This window comes from Sorex araneus, chromosome X (genome assembly GCF_027595985.1).
Source record: "Sorex araneus isolate mSorAra2 chromosome X, mSorAra2.pri, whole genome shotgun sequence".
NCBI classification, from domain to species: Eukaryota; Metazoa; Chordata; class Mammalia; order Eulipotyphla; family Soricidae; genus Sorex; species Sorex araneus.
Window position 1 is genome coordinate 162431991 of NC_073313.1, and position 19916 is coordinate 162451906.

At 55.1% G+C, this 19916-nt stretch overlaps 2 protein-coding genes across 9 annotated transcripts in view; one reads left to right on the top strand and one right to left on the bottom strand.

Annotated features, from left to right (window-relative positions):
* DCAF6 (DDB1 and CUL4 associated factor 6) overlaps positions 1 to 2977 on the bottom strand; it is a 48315-nt gene extending 45338 nt beyond the window's left edge. For 2 of the 8 annotated variants that reach the window (XM_055123137.1, XM_055123136.1), the window contains exon 1: positions 2698 to 2976. In XM_055123137.1, the coding sequence (XP_054979112.1) occupies positions 2698 to 2794 (97 nt within the window). In that variant the 5' untranslated portion in view covers positions 2795 to 2976. Of the gene's footprint in view, positions 1 to 2697 lie in introns of all 8 variants that reach the window. The other 6 variants (XM_055123142.1, XM_055123138.1, XM_055123144.1 and 3 more) reach the window with 4 other exon arrangements.
* Positions 2978 to 3520: 543 nt separating this feature from the next.
* Positions 3521 to 18628, top strand: MPC2 (mitochondrial pyruvate carrier 2). The gene is made up of 5 exons (XM_055123355.1): positions 3521 to 3859; positions 13383 to 13423; positions 14087 to 14171; positions 15826 to 15937; positions 18402 to 18628. Exons 1-5 carry the CDS (start codon positions 3751 to 3753, stop codon positions 18436 to 18438), a joined length of 384 nt encoding a protein of 127 aa, XP_054979330.1. The 5' UTR covers positions 3521 to 3750; the 3' UTR covers positions 18439 to 18628.
* Positions 18629 to 19916: the final 1288 nt, after the last annotated feature.

The window sequence follows — 19916 nt, forward strand, 5'->3', positions numbered from 1 at the left end:
AGTCCGGGCTCGCCCTGAGACCAGCAGTTACTGCAAGGCCTCAAGGTGGCCTCGGGCTGACTCCAAACGCCTTCCCGTCCACATGTCCCAAAGAACCTACTTCTAGGACAGAGGCTCCCAAACAGACGCGGCCTATCGCCTGTTCTTCAGAAAAATGCCCCCTTGGAAAATGAAGCAACAGGGGCTGGAGCGACTATTTACACTAGCGCAAAAAATATAAAATAGGACCTAAAATCAGAACTAAATGTGACCTAACAAAGACAGAGAGGTTCCACTTTATTTTGTTGGGGGAGGGGGTGTGTCACACCTTGTGGTCCTCGGGGGTTACTCCTGGTTCTGCACTCAAACAAAAAGAATAATTTATTTAGCATACCCAAGGAGGGTTTTGCCCAGAAACTGAATGTTGGCTCAGCAAATTAAACTGATATATTACCATACCGTATGAACAGAACCAATGGAAGAAAAATCCTACGAAGCATTCAATGAGGAGAGAAACCTTGGGAAAAAAATGCAACCATTCTAAAAGCATGCAGAACCCCCGTGTCGGTAACGCTCAGTTCCTAAACTCACAACCATACATCAGGGGCCGAGTCACAGGACCGCAGGGAGGGCGCTGGCCGAGTGAGCAGCAGCCCTGGGTTTGATTCCCGACATCCCCTAGGGTCCCCGGAGTCTCGGTAGGGGTGTCCCTGAGCATCGCTGGGTGTGATGCAACAAAACAAAACAGAATTAAAATAAAAATCAGACACCGTGGGGTACGATCTGCCGCTCTCCAGCCCAGAGCCAGTGGGCTGGAGTCAACACACTACTGTCACATCATCCCATTGCTCGTGGATTTGCTCGAGCGGGCACCAGTAACGTCTCCACTGGGAGACTTGTGACTGTTTTTGTCATATCGAATACGCCCTGGGCGGAAAAATAACGGAGCTGCTTAGTAAGATGAACTCCCAGCAGAGACGCTATTTGGAAGCGTGCGCAAACCCCCAGGAGGCACCGGAACACACTGACAGGACAGCGAGCGGCCAACGGCGTTGAAAATGTTGACTTAGGGGCTGAAGCAATAGTAGAGTGGGGAGGACGCACATCTGCCTTGCACACGGCCGACCTGGGTTCGATCCCCGGCATCCCATAGGGTCCCCTGAGCACCGCCAGGAGGGATTCCTGAGTGCAGAGGCAGGAGGAACCCCTGAGCATTGCCGAGTGTGATCCCCCCCTCAAAAAAAAAAAAAAAAAGAAAAAAGGGAAAAAAAGAAAATGTTTATTTAGAAGAGTGGGTTCAACCCCCTGGACGCCTGTGGTGAAAAACCACAGCGAGTAACCCATTCTGGAACAGTCTGCGCTGCCCGCGGGCCTGTCAGAGGAAGTGGTGACCACAGCGGGCTTCTCTCTTCTCTGACAATGTGCTTTTTTTTTGGGGGGGGGGGCGTGTTTTTGAGTTTCAGACTAATTTCCACTGGTCTCAGGTTAGTCTTTCGCCCTGACTCAAACCACACCTCCCAACTCCCACCCCATCTTTCGAGATCAAAGATTGGGGGGGGGGGACAGATGAGGGGGGGGCGGGACGAATTTGTCCACTTTCTAGGCCAGGGAGGGATAGGACGGCGGGGAGGGAGCTGGCCAGGAGTCATCCCTGAGCACAGGACCGGGAGTAAGTCCTGAGCACCACGGGTGTGGCCCAAAATAAAAACAGAGAGAGGGAGAGGGAGGGAGGGAGAGAGGGAAAAGAAACATTCCACTTTCCCTCAAAAAAGAACAAGGCGGTGGTGAGAGAGGCGCCGGCCGGCCAGGCCCGATGACTGGCTAGCACACATGCAAAACTTGGCATGCGTCTGTGCCCGGTGCCCCGGCGGTGCCAGAGGGCAGCCTGAAGGCCGGGCACGCTCTGAGCACAGCCTGATTTAACCACCTCCCGGATGGGGCTGCTCCCCTTACACCAAAACACCCCGGAGGGGACAAGCGTGTGTCCCCCGACTTCAAGGTGGTGGCAGCCAGCGGGGGGGGGGGGGGGGGGGGGGGGGGGGGGGGGCCCTTGCAGCTCCAGGCAGAGGCGCCCTTAACCCCTGAGCGCCCGGGCAGCAGGGACCCACCTGTCCGGGCTGAGCACGGGAAGGAAGCGGGCTGGACAGACACACGGACACAAACTGCCGCTGATGAAATCAGCGGGCACGGGAGGGATTTCCGCTTCACTTTTTTTCTGCGTTGCAGGGGGGGGTGTGTATGGGGTCGGGGGGCACCCCTGCTGGTGCTCAGGGGTCACTCCTGGCCCTAGCGGAGGGGGTCGGCCGCAGGGGCGGCAGGCAACCCCAGCTACTGGCCACCGCCACCGGGCAGGACCCCGCTCCCGCCCCTTCACTTTCACTTTTTCACTTTTCCTCCCCAGGAAACTGTGGAGGGCTCGACGGGTGGGCTGGGCTGAGTCCCCCTCCCCAGCGTGGCACGGTCAGGGGTGGGATAGGGGGGTCCGGGCCCGCCAGGCATGCAGTGTCAGAACCCGATCGGGACCGGGCCGCCCTCCCCGCACCCCCAAAAGTGACCAGACCGGGCGTGGGGGTGGGAAGCAATGAGCAACTATGTTGCCCTCTGCAGCCCGCACAGCCCGGACCCCCGGGGCGCAGCCTGGCGGGACCCCTAACCCCCCCCCCCCCCGCCGCCCCGCGGGACCCCCCCTCCCGCGGCCCCGCCCCGCCCCCCGCTCACCCAGGTAGCGGCTCCGCAGGCGCGCCGGGTCCTGCAGCCCCAGCGAGCGCTGGCGCACGTCCCACAGCAGGTGCGGGGAGGCACCCCCCCGGGACATGGCCGCGCCGGCGCCGAGCAGCCCCCGCGCCCGGGCTCATGCGCGCGCCGCTCACGCCGCCCGGGCCGGCCGCGCCCGGGCCTCGGCGCGCCTCATGCCGCCCCGCACGCTCGCCAGCACATCCAGACACCCGCACGGCGCTCCTCGGGCCCCCTCGGGGACGCGGAGGCGGAGCGGGGGCGGCCAGACTCCGCCCTCCCGTCGTCGTTGTCCGGGCGTTCTTCCGCCCCCCGGGCCCGCTTCTCGCGAGAGGATGACGCGCGCACGCCCCCGGCCCCGCCCCCGCGGCTGAGGCCGGCCCGGGGGGAGGCTGCCCTCACCTTGGGGAAGGGCGTCCGCACCTGCTGCCGCCCGGACTCTCCGTCTCTTGGGCTGAGGGAGAGGAAAGAGAGACGAAGGGGAGATTTGAACGCCCTCTCCCGAGCTCTGCAGGCCAAGCGAGGCAAAGGGGTGAAGAGGCGCCATCTTTAGTGAGGGCGCAGAAAAAGCCCTTTCTCATGACAGCGCCCTGAACGAGCGCGGGAGGACTTAGAGCCGGCGTGGCTTCAAGTTCCCTTCTCCAGCATGGCCGACCGCACAGGACGCACAAGGGGCGGGGGCGCCGCGGGGCCCGCCCACGCCGCGGGCCCGGCCAATCAGCGGGGGCGGCCGCTCGGCGTGCGCAGGCGCGCTGCGGCGGGCGGCTGCGCGCCCGTCTGTTTGGCGGCGTTGCTATGGCTCCTCCTCCCCGGCGGCGGCCGCGGGCCCGAGGCGGAGCGGGGCGGGCCGTTGCCGAGACTCCGCCCCTGCCACCTCCCCCGCCCGGGTCCCGGGCCCGATCGCCGGGGCGGGCTGAGCCGCGGGAAGGGCACGCGCCGCGAGAGGAGGACGCGAGGCGCCGGGCCCGCGGCCAGTGTCCAGCCGCCCTTCGCCGTCGCTCGGGGACACGCGCGCGGCCGCTGTCGCAGCGGGCGGAGATGTCAGCCGCGGGCTACCGAGGCCTGCGGGCCACCTACCACCGGCTCATGGACCGGGTGGAGTTCATGCTCCCGGAGAAACTGAGGCCCATGTACAACCACCCGGCAGGTAACGGGGTCGCGCCCCGCACATCCCTCCCCGCGCGCATCCCGCGCCCCGCAGCATCCGCGTGCGCCGCCGCGCAGGTGCGGTCCCCCCGGTCCCCGCCTCCGCGCCCTCCTCCCGCGCCCTCGCCGCCGCCCCCCGGGGACCCCCGGCCCCCGCCAGCGCGCCCCCCCAACGCCCCCAATGCCCGGCGCCCCGGAGCCGGGCCGCTGCGTGCCGCCCCCCGCCCAGGGCTGCGGGGAAGGTCACGCTTCCTGCCGCCGCCGCCGCCGCCCGGCCCGTTAGTTCGCCGGACCTCGGGGCCCGGGGACAGCCCGCGACCCCCCGGGTGTGTGTGTGTGTGTGTGTGTGTGTGTGTGTGTGTGTGTGTGTGTGTGTGTGTGTGTGTGTGTGTGTGTGTGTGTGTGTGTGTGTGTGTGTGTGTGTGTGTGTGTGTGTGTGTGTAGGGGGTCTCTCCACCCGCCGTGTGTGTGCGTGTGCGTGTGTGCGCGCGTGGTTACCGCTGGCGCCTCCCCCACCCCCTCTCCCCGACCTTGTCCTGTGGACACACCTGGATTCCCTCAGGCCCGGCCACCTCCAGGGAGGTGTGACCTTGAGGGAGACCCCAGCGCTCTTGGCTCCGGTGGACGCCATGGGGTGGGGGGGTGAGCGTCAGCCGGCTCGCGTGTAGCATAAACAGGGCCCGCTGGGGGCTGCCAAGGATGGGGGGCGGGGGACACGTCCTCCAAGAAGTGGAACGAGAATCCAGTCCACCCTTTAGCCTTCCGATGCATGCAGAAACCGGTGAAATCGGTAAAATGGGCAGTCGTAAACCCCTGGCGGACCACGCGACCTTTCTTGAGGTCCCCTAGGAGCTGTAGACCCCAGAAATGGAAAAGGTGTCAGCTAACACCTTTCCTTAACTAACACCTTTTTCTTAGACCTAGGAAAAGGTGTGAGCATTTTGAAAGCATCGTACAGCCGATCTTCTGCCTTCAACGGGTTCCATCTCCCCGCCCAAAGCAAAAAAAAAGTTAAAAAGGAGGAAAATGGAAAGATTGAAGCCTGGGTCTGGTCTTGTCCCCATAAACCCTATCTGGGGACACCCCCCCCTCCAAACTGCTTACCAGGTGCCCCGTTCAGTTTAATTCACCGCGGAGGGAACTGTTTGGGGATCACCCTTCCCTTCAGCGTGGGATCATTTACCCATGGCTGTGCCCATTCTAAAACTGAGCTGCCCGGAGAGGTGTTGTTTATTTTTTAATGAGGAAGTTTGCCTTTCACTTCTCTCGCTACCCAGTTCTTTTGGCGCGGAGTTTGGCCACAAAGATTTTTCTAAAGGGAGGAGGGTTGGGTAATGTCCCTGTAACGATCTCTGAGGCAGAGGTCCCTTGAATCTTGCTCGCTCACCTCTAGCCCTCTTCTGCACTGTTTGATCTGTCAGATAAGGGCAGGTGGAGAAACAGCGACCTACAGTACCTTACCTTAGTGCAGAATTGGAAGATCTGGGGCAGAATTGGAAGGTCATTTTATAGCCATCAGCCATCTGATCAGGGCTAGGAGTACTTGACTCGGGAATTAGTATTATGGAAGAGGCACTTTCTGTTTGTTGATGGTGTGTTTTACTGAGTATTGTTCTCGGATTAGTTGGGTTCTTTTATTCACTGTCCCATATGGTGAAAGGAGAGAATAAATTTTGGAGCCAAGCCTAGTTGGATTAAACTCGTTGACCTTGACCTTAAATCCCTCACACCTTCCCATTCTCAACCTATAAAACAGGGATAACAGGTAGCGAAAGGTGGCTGTGAAAACTAAATGGCAGGATGTTACAAATAAAACCCAAAAGAGTGTTTGCAACTAGATGCTCAAGGAATGTTAATTCCCACCCATCAAAAGTTTGAATCAGTCCTCGGAGTAAGACCACCTACCTCTGCACAGATTTGTGATGAAAAGGTATAGGCTGGGACTGGATAGCACAGCGGGGAGGGCGTTTGCCTTGCACGTGGCCGAACCAGGTTCGATTCCCAGCATACCATAGGGTCCCCGAGCACCGCCAGGAGTGATTCCTGAGTGCAGAGCCATACGGCCCCCGGAGTCTCTCCTGGAGCAGTCCTCGAACACTGAATCAGGAGTAGTAAACTCTGAGCATCTCCAGGTGTGGCTCAGACCTATACTCGTGTTCTCTCTCTCTCTCTCTCTCTCTCTCTCTCTCTCTCTCTCTCTCTCTCTCTCTCTCTCACACACACACACACACACACACACACACACACACACACACCTGCAGACTCACCAATGTAGAAGTGGAAAAGTCCAAAAAGTTCACTGTAGACCTTGTCGTCACAGAATCAAATCTGAAGAGCAGTTATTGTTTCGTGTTACCCAGAGCCAGCCAGGCTTTCGCGGGCCATTTGGCTTGGGAGCATGTTATTAAATCATCTAAATGTGCGGCCCGTGAGACCGGAGCGATAGCACAGCAGGGAGGGCGTTTGCCTTGCACGCGGCCGACCCAGGTTCGATCCCCAGCATCCCATAGGGTCCCCCAAGCACCGCCAGGAGTAATTCCTGAGTGCAGAGCCAGGAGTAACCCCCCTGAGCATCGCTGGGTGTGACCCAAAAAGCAAAAAAAAAAAAAAAATGTGCGGCCTGAGCACCGAAGGAGGGCGTTTGCCTTGCAAGCAGCCGACCCGGGTTCAATCCCCGGCATCCTATAGGGTCCCCTGAGCACCGCCAGGAGTAAGACCAGATTCACGCACGAGAGATTCCACGAGGACGTGGAGCTGGCTGGACGTCGTGCATCGCTGGGGCCCCCTTTTGTGTGGAGGGTCCTGAGGGGGGATGAGGAGGCCCGGGCTTCCCTCCTGGGCCCTCGACCACGCAGGCTGGAGGCCCAGAGTGAGGGTGGGGTTCTGAGGATGAAGTTCTGTTTACGGCCACCCTAGTGGGGCGGGGAGGGGGCGGGGGGCAGGTGTCCAGACCTTTCTAGGGACGTGTGTATCTTCCTGTCACAGTAGGGCCACACTGCTCAGTCCTGGAACCTTCCGCTCCCATTCCCCAGGTGTCGTTCCCAGCTCCGGATCTGTCACGGCAGAGTAAGAACCAGGGCCCAGGCACCAAGGCTGAGTGGCCAGGCCACCTCCTGACACTGAGGGCCCGTGACCCCATCCGGCCTGCAGGCGCTGGAGGTGTAGGTCAGAGAAATAACGTCGTCACCTGCTGTACCCCCTTGGGTAGACATGCAGAACAGGTCCTGGCCCACAGGTATAGCCAATTCCCCCCCAGAGAGAGAGAGAGAGAGAGGGAGAAATTAAGACTCTTTTTGCCTGACCTCATTTGCTTCATCAGATGTCCCGAGGAGATGCAAGTTTTCAAAGCCTCCAGTTTTTGGTCATTTCCAGGTCATGTAAGAATATTAATTTGGTGGGGCTGGAGCGATAGCACAGCGGGGAGGACGTCTGCCTTGCACGCGGCCGACCCAAGTTCGAATCCCAGCATCCCATATGGTCCCCTGAGCACCGCCAGGAGTAATTCCTGAGTGCAGAGCCAGGAGTAACCCCTGTGCATAGCCGGGTGTGACCCAAAAAGCAAAAAAAATAATATATATATATATATATATATATATATATATATATATATAAAATTGGTGACAAGAGAGCGAGAAGTACAATGAAAGTGTGTGACGTTGGGGGTCAAGGGGGCCTAAGATCAGAAAGTTCCGTTTTCATCATCACCTGCTCCACCCAGAACTGAGTTTGAGACAAGTTACTTCTTTGCTGGAGCCATAGCATAGCGGGGAGGGCATTCGCCTTGCACGCGGCCGACCCGGGTTCGATTCCCAGCATCCCATAGGGTCCCCTGAGCACCGCCAGGAGTGATTCCTGAGTGCAGAGCCAGGAGGAACCCCTGTGCATCGCCGGGTGGGACCCAAAAAGAAAAAAAAAAGTCAGTAATTCTGTCATGGGGAAAAGTTTCGGCCACCTCACTGGCTGTCCAAACCTGGACTGTCCACCAAAAGCTGGTCATCCCCCCGCCCCCACCAGCCGTGGTTTTCTTTGTCCTTTGTTTCCACTTTCGTTTTTGTTTGGGGGTCACACCTGGCAATGCTCAGGGGTTTCTTCTGGTTCTGTGCTCAAGGACCACTCCTGGCAGTGTACAGGGGACCGTATGGGGTGCTGGGGATCGAACCTGGGTCGGTCTCGTGCCAGGCAAGCACCTTACCCTCAGTACCATAGTTCCAGTCCTGTTTGTTTTTTTTAGGTACCTGTTTTTAATGGGCATTTTAACATATACCCATAATGTTGGCAGAGCCTGGCAAGCTAACTGTGGCATACTCGATATGCCAAAAACAGTTACAATGATGGTCCTCATTCCCCTGATCCTGAAAGAGCCCCCAATACGCCATTGGGGGGCTGGAGCGTTAGCACAGCGGGGAGGGCGTCTGTCTTGCATGCGGCCGACCCGGGTTCGATTCCCTGCACCCCATAGGGTCCCCTGAGCACCTCCAGGGGTAATTCCTGAGTACATGAGCCAGGAGTGACCCCTGTGCATCAAGGGGTGTGACCCAAAAATGAAAAAAAAAAAGAAACCAATACGCCATTGGGCTACACTAGCATGCAACAGGAACAAATGGAGACGTTACTGGCTCCCGCTCGAGCAGATCGATGAACAACGGGATAACAGTGATACCCACAACGTTCCCCATAATGGGGCAGCCTAGGCCCAAAGAGCTGGACGGGTGGCTGAGTTGCCAACGCGTTTCAGGAGAGACAACGATTGTCAATCATTCGTATTCGCCGTGAAGATCAGGGCTTGCTCCGGCTCGCCGGGTGAAATCAGAACCGGCTTCTCCACACACTCGCAGGCGACTTTCTGGCATTCGTTCTTTATCTGTGTCAAAGAGTAACTACAAAATTCCGGGGACCTGGGAGAAACGCATCGCATGACCGGGAGCACAGACTCGCTCAAGCGGGTGTGAGGAAAGGAGAGAAACGGGTGTCACAAGGAACGGACCCAGGGGAATGCAGTCGGCCCTGACCTCCACCGTGTGTCCTACAGACGGGAATCGGGGGGTTGCCTGTCTCTGGGGGCTACAGTGGCAGCGCTCAGGGCTTACTTAGGGGGCTTGGGGGGACCCTCTGCAGTGCCGGGGATCAAACGGGGGCCGGCTGAGTGCTAGGTCTCCCCCTGTTCTCTTTTTGTTTGTTTGTTTTTTGGGTCCCACCCGGCGATGCACAGGGGTCACTCCTGGCTCTGCACTCAGGAATCACTCCTGGCGGTGCTCAGGGGACCCTATGGGATTCTGGGATTCGAACCCGGGTCGGCCGCGTGCAAGGCAAACGCCCTACCCGCTGTGCTATCGCTCCAGCCCCTCCCCCTGTTCTCTTGACCCTGTTAATTGCTTCAGACGGGCCGTGCTGGGGTACTGAGCCCACCCCCAGGCCTGGACCCCTCTGCCAGTTCCCCGAGGCTCCATGCCCCCCCATGCACACCCCAAATTAAATTTCTCGCGGTGATTTGTATGGGCGGTGTTGGCAGCACGTTGGCGCTCCCCTGCCAGCTTTATCATTGGCATGCTGGCCTTGAGCTGGTTATCCTGTTTATGCATCGACTTATCGTAACTTTAGAGTCCCCGAGTGCCTCCAGGTTATGATAATTCTCTGATTATCTCCGTTTTTATTGCCCTCCCCCGGGACTAGCGACTCGCGACGCAGAAGCGTAGTGCCAGGCCTGAGGTGCCAACCAGAGGCTGGTGCCACTGGCTTACTGTCCGGGTGGGAGCTGATCCCGGGGGCTCAGGGGCTTAGTCCAGGCTTCAGAGGGCTGGAGAGATAGGACCGTGGGTAGGGTGCTTGCCAGCACACAGCCGACCCGGCTTCCGTCCAGAATGCCACGTACGGTCCCCTGAGCATGGCTAGGAGTGTCCTTGAGCACCGAGCCAGGAGTCAGCCCTGAGCTCCGCCAGGTGTGACCCCCAAACAAAAAAACAAAAAAAAATTGGTTTTAGAAACTTTTTTTTTTTTTTGCTTTTTTTGGATCACACCCGGCGATGCACAGGGGTTACTCCTGGCTCTGCACTCAGGAATTACTCCTGGCGGTGCTCAGGGGACCATTTGGGATGCCAGGGTTCGAATCCAGGTCGGCCACGTGCAAGGCAAATGCCCTACCTGCTGTGCTATTGTTCCAGCCCCTAGAAACTTTTTTTTTTATTATTATTATTATTTGGCTTTTTGGGTTACACCCAGCAATGCTCAGGGGTTCCTCTGGCCTCTGCACTCAGGAATTACTCCTGCCGGTGTTCAGGGGACCCTATGGGGTGCCAGGGATCGAACCCAGGTCAGCCACATGCAAAGCAAACACCCTCCCCGCTGTGCTGTCTATCGCTCCAGCTCCAAACGTTTTAGAAACTCTTTCCATGGCAGCCACATTCTGTTCTGGCCTGCACACACTGCCCGTACTTGGCTTATTTACTCTGACTTTATTTTTCCCTTTTAACTTGGGGTCAGTGCCAGCTCGTGCCGCTAGCTCTGGCCCGAGGTGGCCCTGACCACACCCAGCAGCGCTGAAGATGGGGGGGGCGGGGCCTGTGGGGTCTGCAGGGCCCCTTTCAGCATCATCCTGCCCCCCCTCCCCCGACTTATTTACTCCTCAGGCAGAAGCTGATTAGCTAAGTGGTGTTTTTTTTTTTTTCTTTTTGGGTCACACCTGGCAATGCACAGGGGTTACTCCTGGCTCATGCACTCAGAAATTACTCCTGGCAGTGCTCAGGGGACCATATGGGATGCTGGGAATTGAACCCGGGTCGGCCGCGTGCAAGGCAAATGCCCTCCCCGCTTTGCTATCCTCCAGCCCCTGATTAGCTAAGTAAGTGGAAGGCAAACCAAGCTAAATTCCCTGGAAATGTTTGCTGATCACTGTGAGTAGGCCTGACCCTTCCCCCCCTTTCCCTTTATTCTTCGTATTTATTTTTGGGTTGGGGGCTAGTGCAGCTCCTCCAGGCTCTGTGCTCAGGGATCACTCTTGGTGCAGCTCGGGGGACACTTCAAGGCTGGGCTCAGACAGTGCCCTGTCTTCCCCAGCCCTTCAAGGAAAAAAAAACCGTTTGCAGAGACCCTGGCTCTGTCACTCATCAGCCTCCTCTAAGCCAAATCAAAAGTTTCGAGCTTCCTTTATATTACTGTCTTATAGCTGGCTTTTATTCATCGCCAACTGAATACTTCCTCTCTCCTCTTGCTCAGTCCAGGATCTCACAACTGGCTTATCCTGCTTTGACCAGGGGGAGGGGTGGGGAGTTGTGGTTAATTTTTTTTTTTTTTAATTGTCACCTCACTGTCTGGGAGAGTCAATTAGTTACCAGACAGGTCTACTGAGCAGCTGTGTTACTCAACCCTGCCGGAGCAGCCTCTGAGAGGCTCAAGGCCTGAAGAGACAGAATTCCCTGCCTGGGAGAAATCCGGGCTGTAGCAGGGGTGGAGGCTTGAGCAGGGAGGAAACTTCCCGAGGAAAACTTCCCTTTCCAAAGTGGAAGCACGGAGACACTTTGATCCGGGTGCAAAGCCAGGATCCTGGAATAGCCAAGTTCCGTGTCCCCGGATAAAAATAAACGCGGCCGCTGATACTATATATGTCCATCCCTCGCGGGGTAGGTGACTAAGGAGAAAGGAAACAGGTGCTGGGTGCTGAGTCCCCCAGCTCAGCCCCATAGCACGGCCGAAGACTCTTCCCAGGAGCCAAATGGGGGGAAACAGGGACAGAAGACGGCCCTGCGTGGAGGGGACCCAGTGCCCCCCCACTCCCCCCCATGAAGTCTGCGGCAGGGCCAAAGTCACTGGTGCAGCCAGCCCAGCCGGATCACTCAGCCGTGTTGTCCCGAGGGACCCAACGGGTCATTTCCGTCCCAAAGGGCGCCCTGGTCCCAGCTAGGGACGCCTGAGGGTGTGACGACCCCAGTGAGGGACAGCCGGGAGGCGAGGATCACTCCCCCTGACAGTTGGGGCGGGACTGTTTGTGGTGGGGGCTGGGGGCCCCTCCTCCCCCCCCCCAGCCCGCAGATGTCCCTGCAGTCCTTGAGTTCCTGGTTCAAAGGCTCTTTTGAAATTCCAGCTGCCTCTCGGCTTTCCCAGACAAAGAAAGTTGTTTACACATCCCAGGAACCAGCCAGGAACCAGCCAGGAGGGTCTAGGTGCAGCCTTGGCCCATCCCGTTGGCCTCAGGACGCTCAGGAGGGGGTCCTAAAAGTGCTGTTCCTCCCCCAGTTAGAAGACAAGGCCCCCAAACTCACAGCTACACAAGAAAAAAACGTGACAGTGCCGGTCAAGTGCATCTAGAGGATGAAGTGGAGCCGAATCCCTGCCCTCAAGGGTCGCCATGCTGACCTCCTGTCTCTGTACAAGGGCTGGAGAGATAGCACAGCGGGTAGGGCGTTTGCCTTGCACGAGGCCGACCCGGGTTCAAATCCCAGCATCCCATATGGTCCCCTGAGCACAGCCAGGGGAAATTCCTGAGTGCAGAGCCAGGAGTAACCCCTGTGCATTGCCGGGTGTGACCCAAAAATTAAAAAAAAAGGCTTCAAGTACAGGAAGATTGCGGTTCCATTGAAAAACAGAAAAACAGGCAGTTAAAATCTCTCAAAAGGGCTGTGGAGTGACCCAGCCCTGGCCCACAGGGTCCCCTGAGCCCCCCCAGGAGTGATTCCTGAGTGCAGAGCCAGGAGGAAGCCCTGAGCACCGCCAGGTGTGGCCCCAAAACAAAAGACAAGAGAAAAAAAGAAAAGATTTGCACAAAACAAAGAACTAAAGCAAGGAGCCACTCACTTGCTCTTTTTTTATTTTTTTGTAATACTGCAGTACTATTTTATTTTTATTTATTTTTAATTTATTCTTTTATTGAATCATCATGTGGAAAGTTACAAAGCTTTCAGGGTTAAGTCCCAGTTATACAATGCTCGAACACCCATCCCTTCACCAGTGCACATATTCCACCACCAAGAATCACAGTATACCTCCCCCCACCCCCCACCTCTCCAGCCCCCCACCCCGCCTGTGTAACTGATAAATTTCACTTTACTTTCACTTTACTTTAGACAGACATAGAAAGGTTGCACTCATATGTGGAATATAAATATAAATATAGCTGAGAGGTACAAATTTCTGGCAGATATTTCTCTGGACTTAGTTACTAAAATACAGAAATCCAAAACCGTGCGGCTGCTAGTGTGGCCGCTTGACCTCATATCTCTTCATTCTCAGCAATGGAAAACAAATTATCAAATGCTTCCTTTTCACCTTTTCAGCAGGTCCGACTTTAGGGGAGAGAAACTCACTTGCTCTTAAGGAGTTTTGTTTTGTTTTTGTTTTGTTTTTTTTGCTTTTTGGGTCACACCTGGCGATGCACAGAGGTTACTCCTGGCAGAATTTTCTGTTCGTTTAAAAGCAAGCTTTGGGAGCATGGTGGGAATGGTGAGAGATGGGCCGGTATTCGGCTTTGGAAACATAATAAGGCTATTCAGAGGACTAATTTGATTCTGAATTTATCTTTTTTTTTTTTTTCCCAGGTCCCAGGACAATTTTTTTCTGGGCTCCAATTATGAAATGGGTAAGTCTTGAGGTTTCGCTGGGGCTACCATTTTTTGAGGGGGCCAGAGTGATAGAACGGTGGGGAGGGAGCTTGCCTGGACCCCCAGCACCCCAGATGGTCCCCCAAGCACAGCCAGGAGTGATCCCAAGCACTGAGCCAGGAGTAAGCCCTGAGCACTGCCAGGTGTGGCCCCAAACCAAAACCAGTAAGAAATAATGAAGGGGCTGGAGCGATAGCACAGCACGGAGGGTGTTTGCCTTACACGCGGCCGACCCGGGTTCGATTCCCAGCATCCCATAGGGTCCCCCGAGCACTGCCAGGAGTCATTCCTGAGTGCAGAGCCAGGAATAATCCCTGAGCATCGCTGGGTGTGTCCCAAAAAGCAAAAACAAAAACTACCACCAACAAAAGACAACAAAAAAGGGGGCTGGAGTGATAGCTCAGCGGATAGGGTGTTTGCCTTGCACGCAGCCGACCCGGGTTCGAATCCCAGCATCCCATAGGGTCCCCCGAGCACTGCCAGGAGTAATTCCTAATTGCATGAGCCAGGAGTAACCCCTGTGCATCGCTGGGTGTGACCCAAAAAGCAAAAAAAAAAAAAAAGAAAGAAAGAACTAATAAATAGTAAGAGGAAGGCCTTCCTCCCCACTCATGGTGCGTTTCTGCTCCGTGTGAATCCAGGGGCTGGTGTGTGCCGGGTTGGCAGATATGGCCAGGCCCGCCGAGAAACTCAGCACAGCGCAGTCCCTCGTGTTGACAGCTACAGGTAAGTCGCACAGGAGCCCCGAGTTTGGGCCGGAGCCATAGCACAGCGGGGAGGGCGTTGGCCTTGCACGCGGCCAACCCGGGCTCGATCACCGGCATCCCATAGGGTCCCCCAAGCACCGCCAGGAGTGATTCCTGAGCGCAGAGCCAGGAGGGACCCCTGAGCATCGCCAGGTGTGACCCAAAAAGAAAAAAAAAAAAGTCCTCATGTTCGGCCAGGTTGGACCCCCAGTGTCCCAGGTGGTCCCCGAGCCCAGTTGGGAGTGATCGCCGAGCACAGAGCCCTGAGCACTGCTGGACGTGGCTCCAAAATTTTTTTATTATTCCTGCATAGTCTCCTTTCAGCACGCATCTCCCCTCCTGAGCGACCCCCACCAGCATCATTTACTTAGTGGTCCCTTCTCCCCCAGATGCGAGGCCGGCTTCCCAGCCGTGGAGCAAATCCTCCTGGCCCTTGTCTCTACTGTCCTTGGGCGTTAGTCTCCCATTATGTCACTTTCTATTCCGCAAATGAGTGAAGCCCTTCTCTGTCTGTCCCTGTCTCTCTCTGACTCATCTCACTCAACATGGTACTCTCCGTGTCATCCACTTATTACAAACATCATGATTTGTGTATAAGTGATCGACATGGAGAGTATCATGCTACACTGGTGGTGGAGAATGGGCACAGGTGGAGGGATGGGTACTCGATCACTGTGTGACAGAAACGGAATCACAAAGTTTGTAAGTCTGTAACTATCTCACAGTGGTTCTTAACGACTCATACTCGGGGGGCAGGGGGCCAGAGCGATGGAACAGCGGGGAGGGCGTTTGCCTTGCATGCAGTTAAGCGAGGTTTGATTCCCGGCATCCCATAGGGTTCCCTGACACCACCAGGAGTGATTCCTGAGTGCAGAGCCAGGAGTCAGCCCTGAGCATTGCCGGGTATGGCCCGAAAAGCAAAAAAAGAAGAAGAAGAAGAAGAAGAAGAAGAAGAAGAAGAAGAAGAAGAAGAAGAAGAAGAAGAAATAAAAAGACTCATGTTCCTTATAGAACATGCATTTATGGGGCTGGAGTGATAGCACAGCGGGTAGGGCGTTTGCCTTGCATGCGGCTGACCCAGGTTCAATTCCCAGCATCCCATAGGGTCCCCTGAGCACCACTGGGGTGATTCCTGAGTGCAGAGCCAGGAGGAACCCCTGTGCACAGCCAGGTGTGACCGAAAAAGCAAAAAAAGAAAAGAAAAAAAGAACATGCATTTATAGAACATGCATTTACTTTTTTTTTTTTTTTGGTTGGCTGGGTTGATGCCTGGAATATCTGCCCCACGCAATGCAGCGCCCACTGTGCTCTGATGTGGTGTGATGAGAAATGGTGGCAGGTCACTACACATGGGCTGGCGCTGGTGGCCAGATTCGCACCCTGAGCTTCTTTTTATAAACAAGGGAGGAAAATGACAGTCACTCTTCATTTGCTCCAGAAAAAGCCCCTCCCCATGTCAGGACTGAGCGTTGAGTGTACGGTATAGTTCTGGGGACGGATTACTACAGTCTGCAGAATAAACTGTTTCTCTGTCCCCGTCTTATTCCTCTAGTCTTGTTGGCGATGATTGTGCTCTCGGTTGCACGTCTGGTGTGATCTTGCCTTTTCGAGACACGTCCTTTTTGTTTCAACAGGGTTCGTGTGGTCGAGATACTCCCTTGTAATTATTCCCAAAAATTGGAGTCTCTTTGCTGTCAATTTCTTCCTTGGGTTAGCAGGCACCTCGCAACTCTATCGTATTTGGAGGTAAGTAAGTGGGAGAAATGGGGAAAAAAATAACATTTTTTTCCAAGAGATGACTATTGTTGTGAGATTTTTTTCCTTTTGATTCACCTCTATGGGGTGTGCCTGAAGCAGAAACCGAACTTTACCAGAGAAGTTAAAAGTGTTAAGATGGTGGGGCTGGAGCTATAGCACAGCAGGTAGGGCGTTGGCCTTGCATGCAACCGACCTGGGTTCGATTCCCAGCATCCCATAGGGTCCCCTGAGCACTGCCAGTAGTAATTCCTGAGTGCAGAGCCAGAAATAACCCGTGTGACCCAAAAAGCGGAAAAAAAAAAAAAAAGGTTGTGACAGGGCTAGGGCTGATAGCACAGCAGGGAGGGCGCTTGCCTTGCTTGCGACCATCCCGGGTTCGATCCCTGGCATCCCATAGGGTCTCCCGAGCACAGCCAGGAGTGATTCCTAACTGCAGAGCCAGGAGGAACCTTTAGCATCACTGGGTGTAACCCAGAAAGCCCAAAAAAAAAAAAGAAGAAAAGAAAAAAGTGTTAAGGCACTTGTTGGACTTATTGTAAATAAGTGTCAGCTTCAGGCCACCCTGGTTTTACTAAAGAGCTGTTCTCTGGACCCTGGGCGTTTGAGCACTGTGCAGTCAGTAACACTTGCCAGAGGCAGCCGGCACGCTGCCACGGGCTCATCTAGGAGGGATAATCTAGCTTTGAACCGCTGAACCTTATTAAATTACAGAGCATTATCGCCAGTAACAGCTCCTACCTCAGAAAGAAAGCGAACCGGATGTCAGCGAAGACAGATCTCAGATATGGACGTTCTGGGCCGTGTGCAGGAGGCAGGGTCAGGCCCGCGGCCTAGAGAGCCAGTTCCTTACCGCTCCGCTCCGACCCTCAGCCTCACCGTCGCTTTATTTATTTATTTATTTATTTACTTACTTACTTACTTACTTTTTGCTTTTTGGGTCACACCCGGTGATGCACAGGGGTTCCTCCTGGCTCTGCACTCAGGAATTACTCCTCGAGGTGCTCAGGGGATCCTATGGGATGCTGGGATTCGAACCCGGGTCGGCCGAGTGCAAGGCAAACGCCCTACCCGTTGTGCTATCGCTCCAGCCCCTCACCGTAGCTTTATAACCAATCCTGGGATTAAACTGGGATTTAGCTGTGCCGGATTAACAATTCTGCGGTCTTCCTGGCACTCATTTCTTGGACTCCCTCATCTCCAGCTTTGAGTTCGACGGCGATTGTCCTCACAGCCTAGGTTTCTCCCACGCCCTCCTAGTTGAACCATCATTTGCTCACAGTAGGGGCTGGAGTGATAGCACAGCGGGGAGGGTGTTGGCCTTGCACTCGGCCGACCTGGGTTCGATTCCTCCGTCCCTCTCGGAGAGCCCGACCAGCTACCGAGAGGATCCCGCCCGCACAGCAGAGCCTGGCAAGCTCCCCGTGGTGTATTCGAGATGCCAAACACAGTCACAATAAGTCTCACCATGGAGACGTGACTGGTGCCCGCTCGAGCAAATCGATGTACAATGGGACGACAGTGCTACAGTGCAGTGCAGTGCAGTGCTACTGCTTCTTTGAGGGGACTGGGGGAGTGAGGGGTAACTGGCAGTGCTCAGGGATCATTTTGGCAGTGCTCAGGGGACCATACTTGGTGCCAAGCACCAAACCCCAGTCGGCCGCATGCAGAGCCAATGTTAGACCCGCTACACTATCACTTACAGCCCCCAGATACGACTTCTGATCAAAAACGCAGACCAGGGGCTGGAGCAATAGCACAGCGAGGAGGGTGTTTGCCTTGCATGTGGCCTACCTGAGTGCAGATCCCTGCCAGGAGTGATTCCTGAGTGCAGAGCCAGGAGTAAACCCTGAGCATCGCCGGGTGTGACCCAAAAAGCAAAACAACAACAAAAACCCTGCCAACTAGTTGTCAAATATTTGGACAGGGGCTGGAGTGATAGCACAGCGGGTAGGGCGTTTGCCTTGCATGTAACTGACCTGGGTTCGGTTCCCATATGGTCCCCCGAGCACCGCCAGGAGTAATTCCTGAGATGCAGAGCCAGGAGTAATCCTGGAGCATCGCCAGGTGTGACTGAAACAAAAAAATTGGGGGCCGGAGCGATAGCACAGCGGGTAGGGCGTTTGCCTTGCACGTGGCCGACCTGGGTTCGATCCCCGGCATCCCATATGGTCCCCCAAGCACTGCCAGGAGTAATTTCTCAGTGCAAAGCCAGGAGTAACCTCTAAGCATTGCTGGGTGTGACCCAAAAAGCAAAAAAAAAGAAAATTGGGGGCAGTTATAGAAGTCAGGTGCAAACGGTTCGAGTCTTGGGTGAATTGCATTCGTGCCTGTGACCCCAAGTCGGCAGAGATGGCACCTGGGGTGGGGGAGAGGAGGAGGAGCAGGATAGCTTCCTCCCAGACTCAGCTGTCTGCTGGCTTCCTCATGGCCTTTCTGTCTGTCTCCTTTGTAGATACAACCAGGAACTCAAAGCTAAAGAAAACCATTAAGAATGCCTGATGCACCAGACTATCAAACTGCAGAGATGGCCACAGGGACCGAGGAGGAGCAGTGATTGGTTGTTCGGGAGCAGTGCTAACTGCGCTTCCCAGGGGAAGGCACATGGGAAAATTCTAACTGTAATTGGTAGCTGACTAGTTGATTCTACAGAAAAAAATAAAGCGAATGTTTAATAATAAACAGCGTCTCTTTGCACACGACCCAAGGAACTCATCTAAGATATTTTTTTATTATAATTTATTGATTTTTTAATTAGTGAACACAGTGAGGGTAAAGTTACAGATTCACACATTTTCGTGCTTGTTTTACCCTCATGCAATGTTCGAGAGCCCATCCCTCCACCAGTGCCCATTCTCCACCACTTATGAACCCAGTATCCCTCCCACCCCCCTATCCCATCCCCCCCACCCCACTCCGCCTCTATGGCAGAGCATTCCGATTTGTTCTCTCTCTCTCCTTTTGGGTGTCGTGGTTTGCAATAGGGGTATTGAGTGGCCATCATGTTCAGTCTCTAGTCTACTTTCAGCGTGCATCTCCCTCCCCACTCGGGATTTCCAATCACATTTTACTTGGTGTTCCCTTCTCTATCTGGGATGACTTTCTCCCAGCGTGTGAGGCCAGCTTCCAAGCCATGGAGACAACCTCCTGTTATTATAATCTACTATTCTTGGGTGTTAGTCTCCTGCTCTGTTATTTTATATTCCACAGATGAGTGCAATCTTTCTATGTCTGTCCCTCTCTTTCTGGCTCATTTCACTTAGCATGATACTTTCCGTGTTGATCCACTTATATGCAAAGTTCATGACTTCATTTTTTCTAACAGCTGCATAGTATTCCATTGTATATCATCTAAGATATTTGATGGTATCATTCCTGCCCTCCCACGAGCAACCATAAAGACCCTTCCTGATCTTTAGCGCAGAGGGAGGTAGGGGCAGAAGGGTGGTCAGAGCCAAAAGCGGGAGGGCCAGAGAGATAGCACAGCGGATAGGGCACTTGCAATACTAATCCCTGGAATCACACAGGGTTCTCTGAGCATTGCCAGGAGTGACCTCTGTGGACAGAGCCAGGAGGAAGCCATCCAAAACCAACAAAAAAAGAAGCAAGTGACAACAGGACTTTCTGAATAACAATTACTCAACACTGGGCAGTTATCGACTGAAAACCCTGCACTTAACCTCTGCTCCTTCACCCCATGTGGGCTGCCAGGTGTGACCCCTGAATAAAAATGTGCCTACTGGGGCTGGAGCAATAGCACAGCGGGTAGGGGCATTTGCCTTTCACCATTGGCCAACCTGGGTTCGATTCCCAGCATCCCATAGGGTCCCCTGAGCACCACCAGGAGCGATTCCTGAGTGCAGAGCCAGGAGTTAACCCCTGTGCATTACTGGGTGTGATCCAAAAAGCAAAAAAAAAAAAAGTGCCTGTTTTCTTAGCTTCTCCTAAGCACCCCTAGATTCTCAGGAGA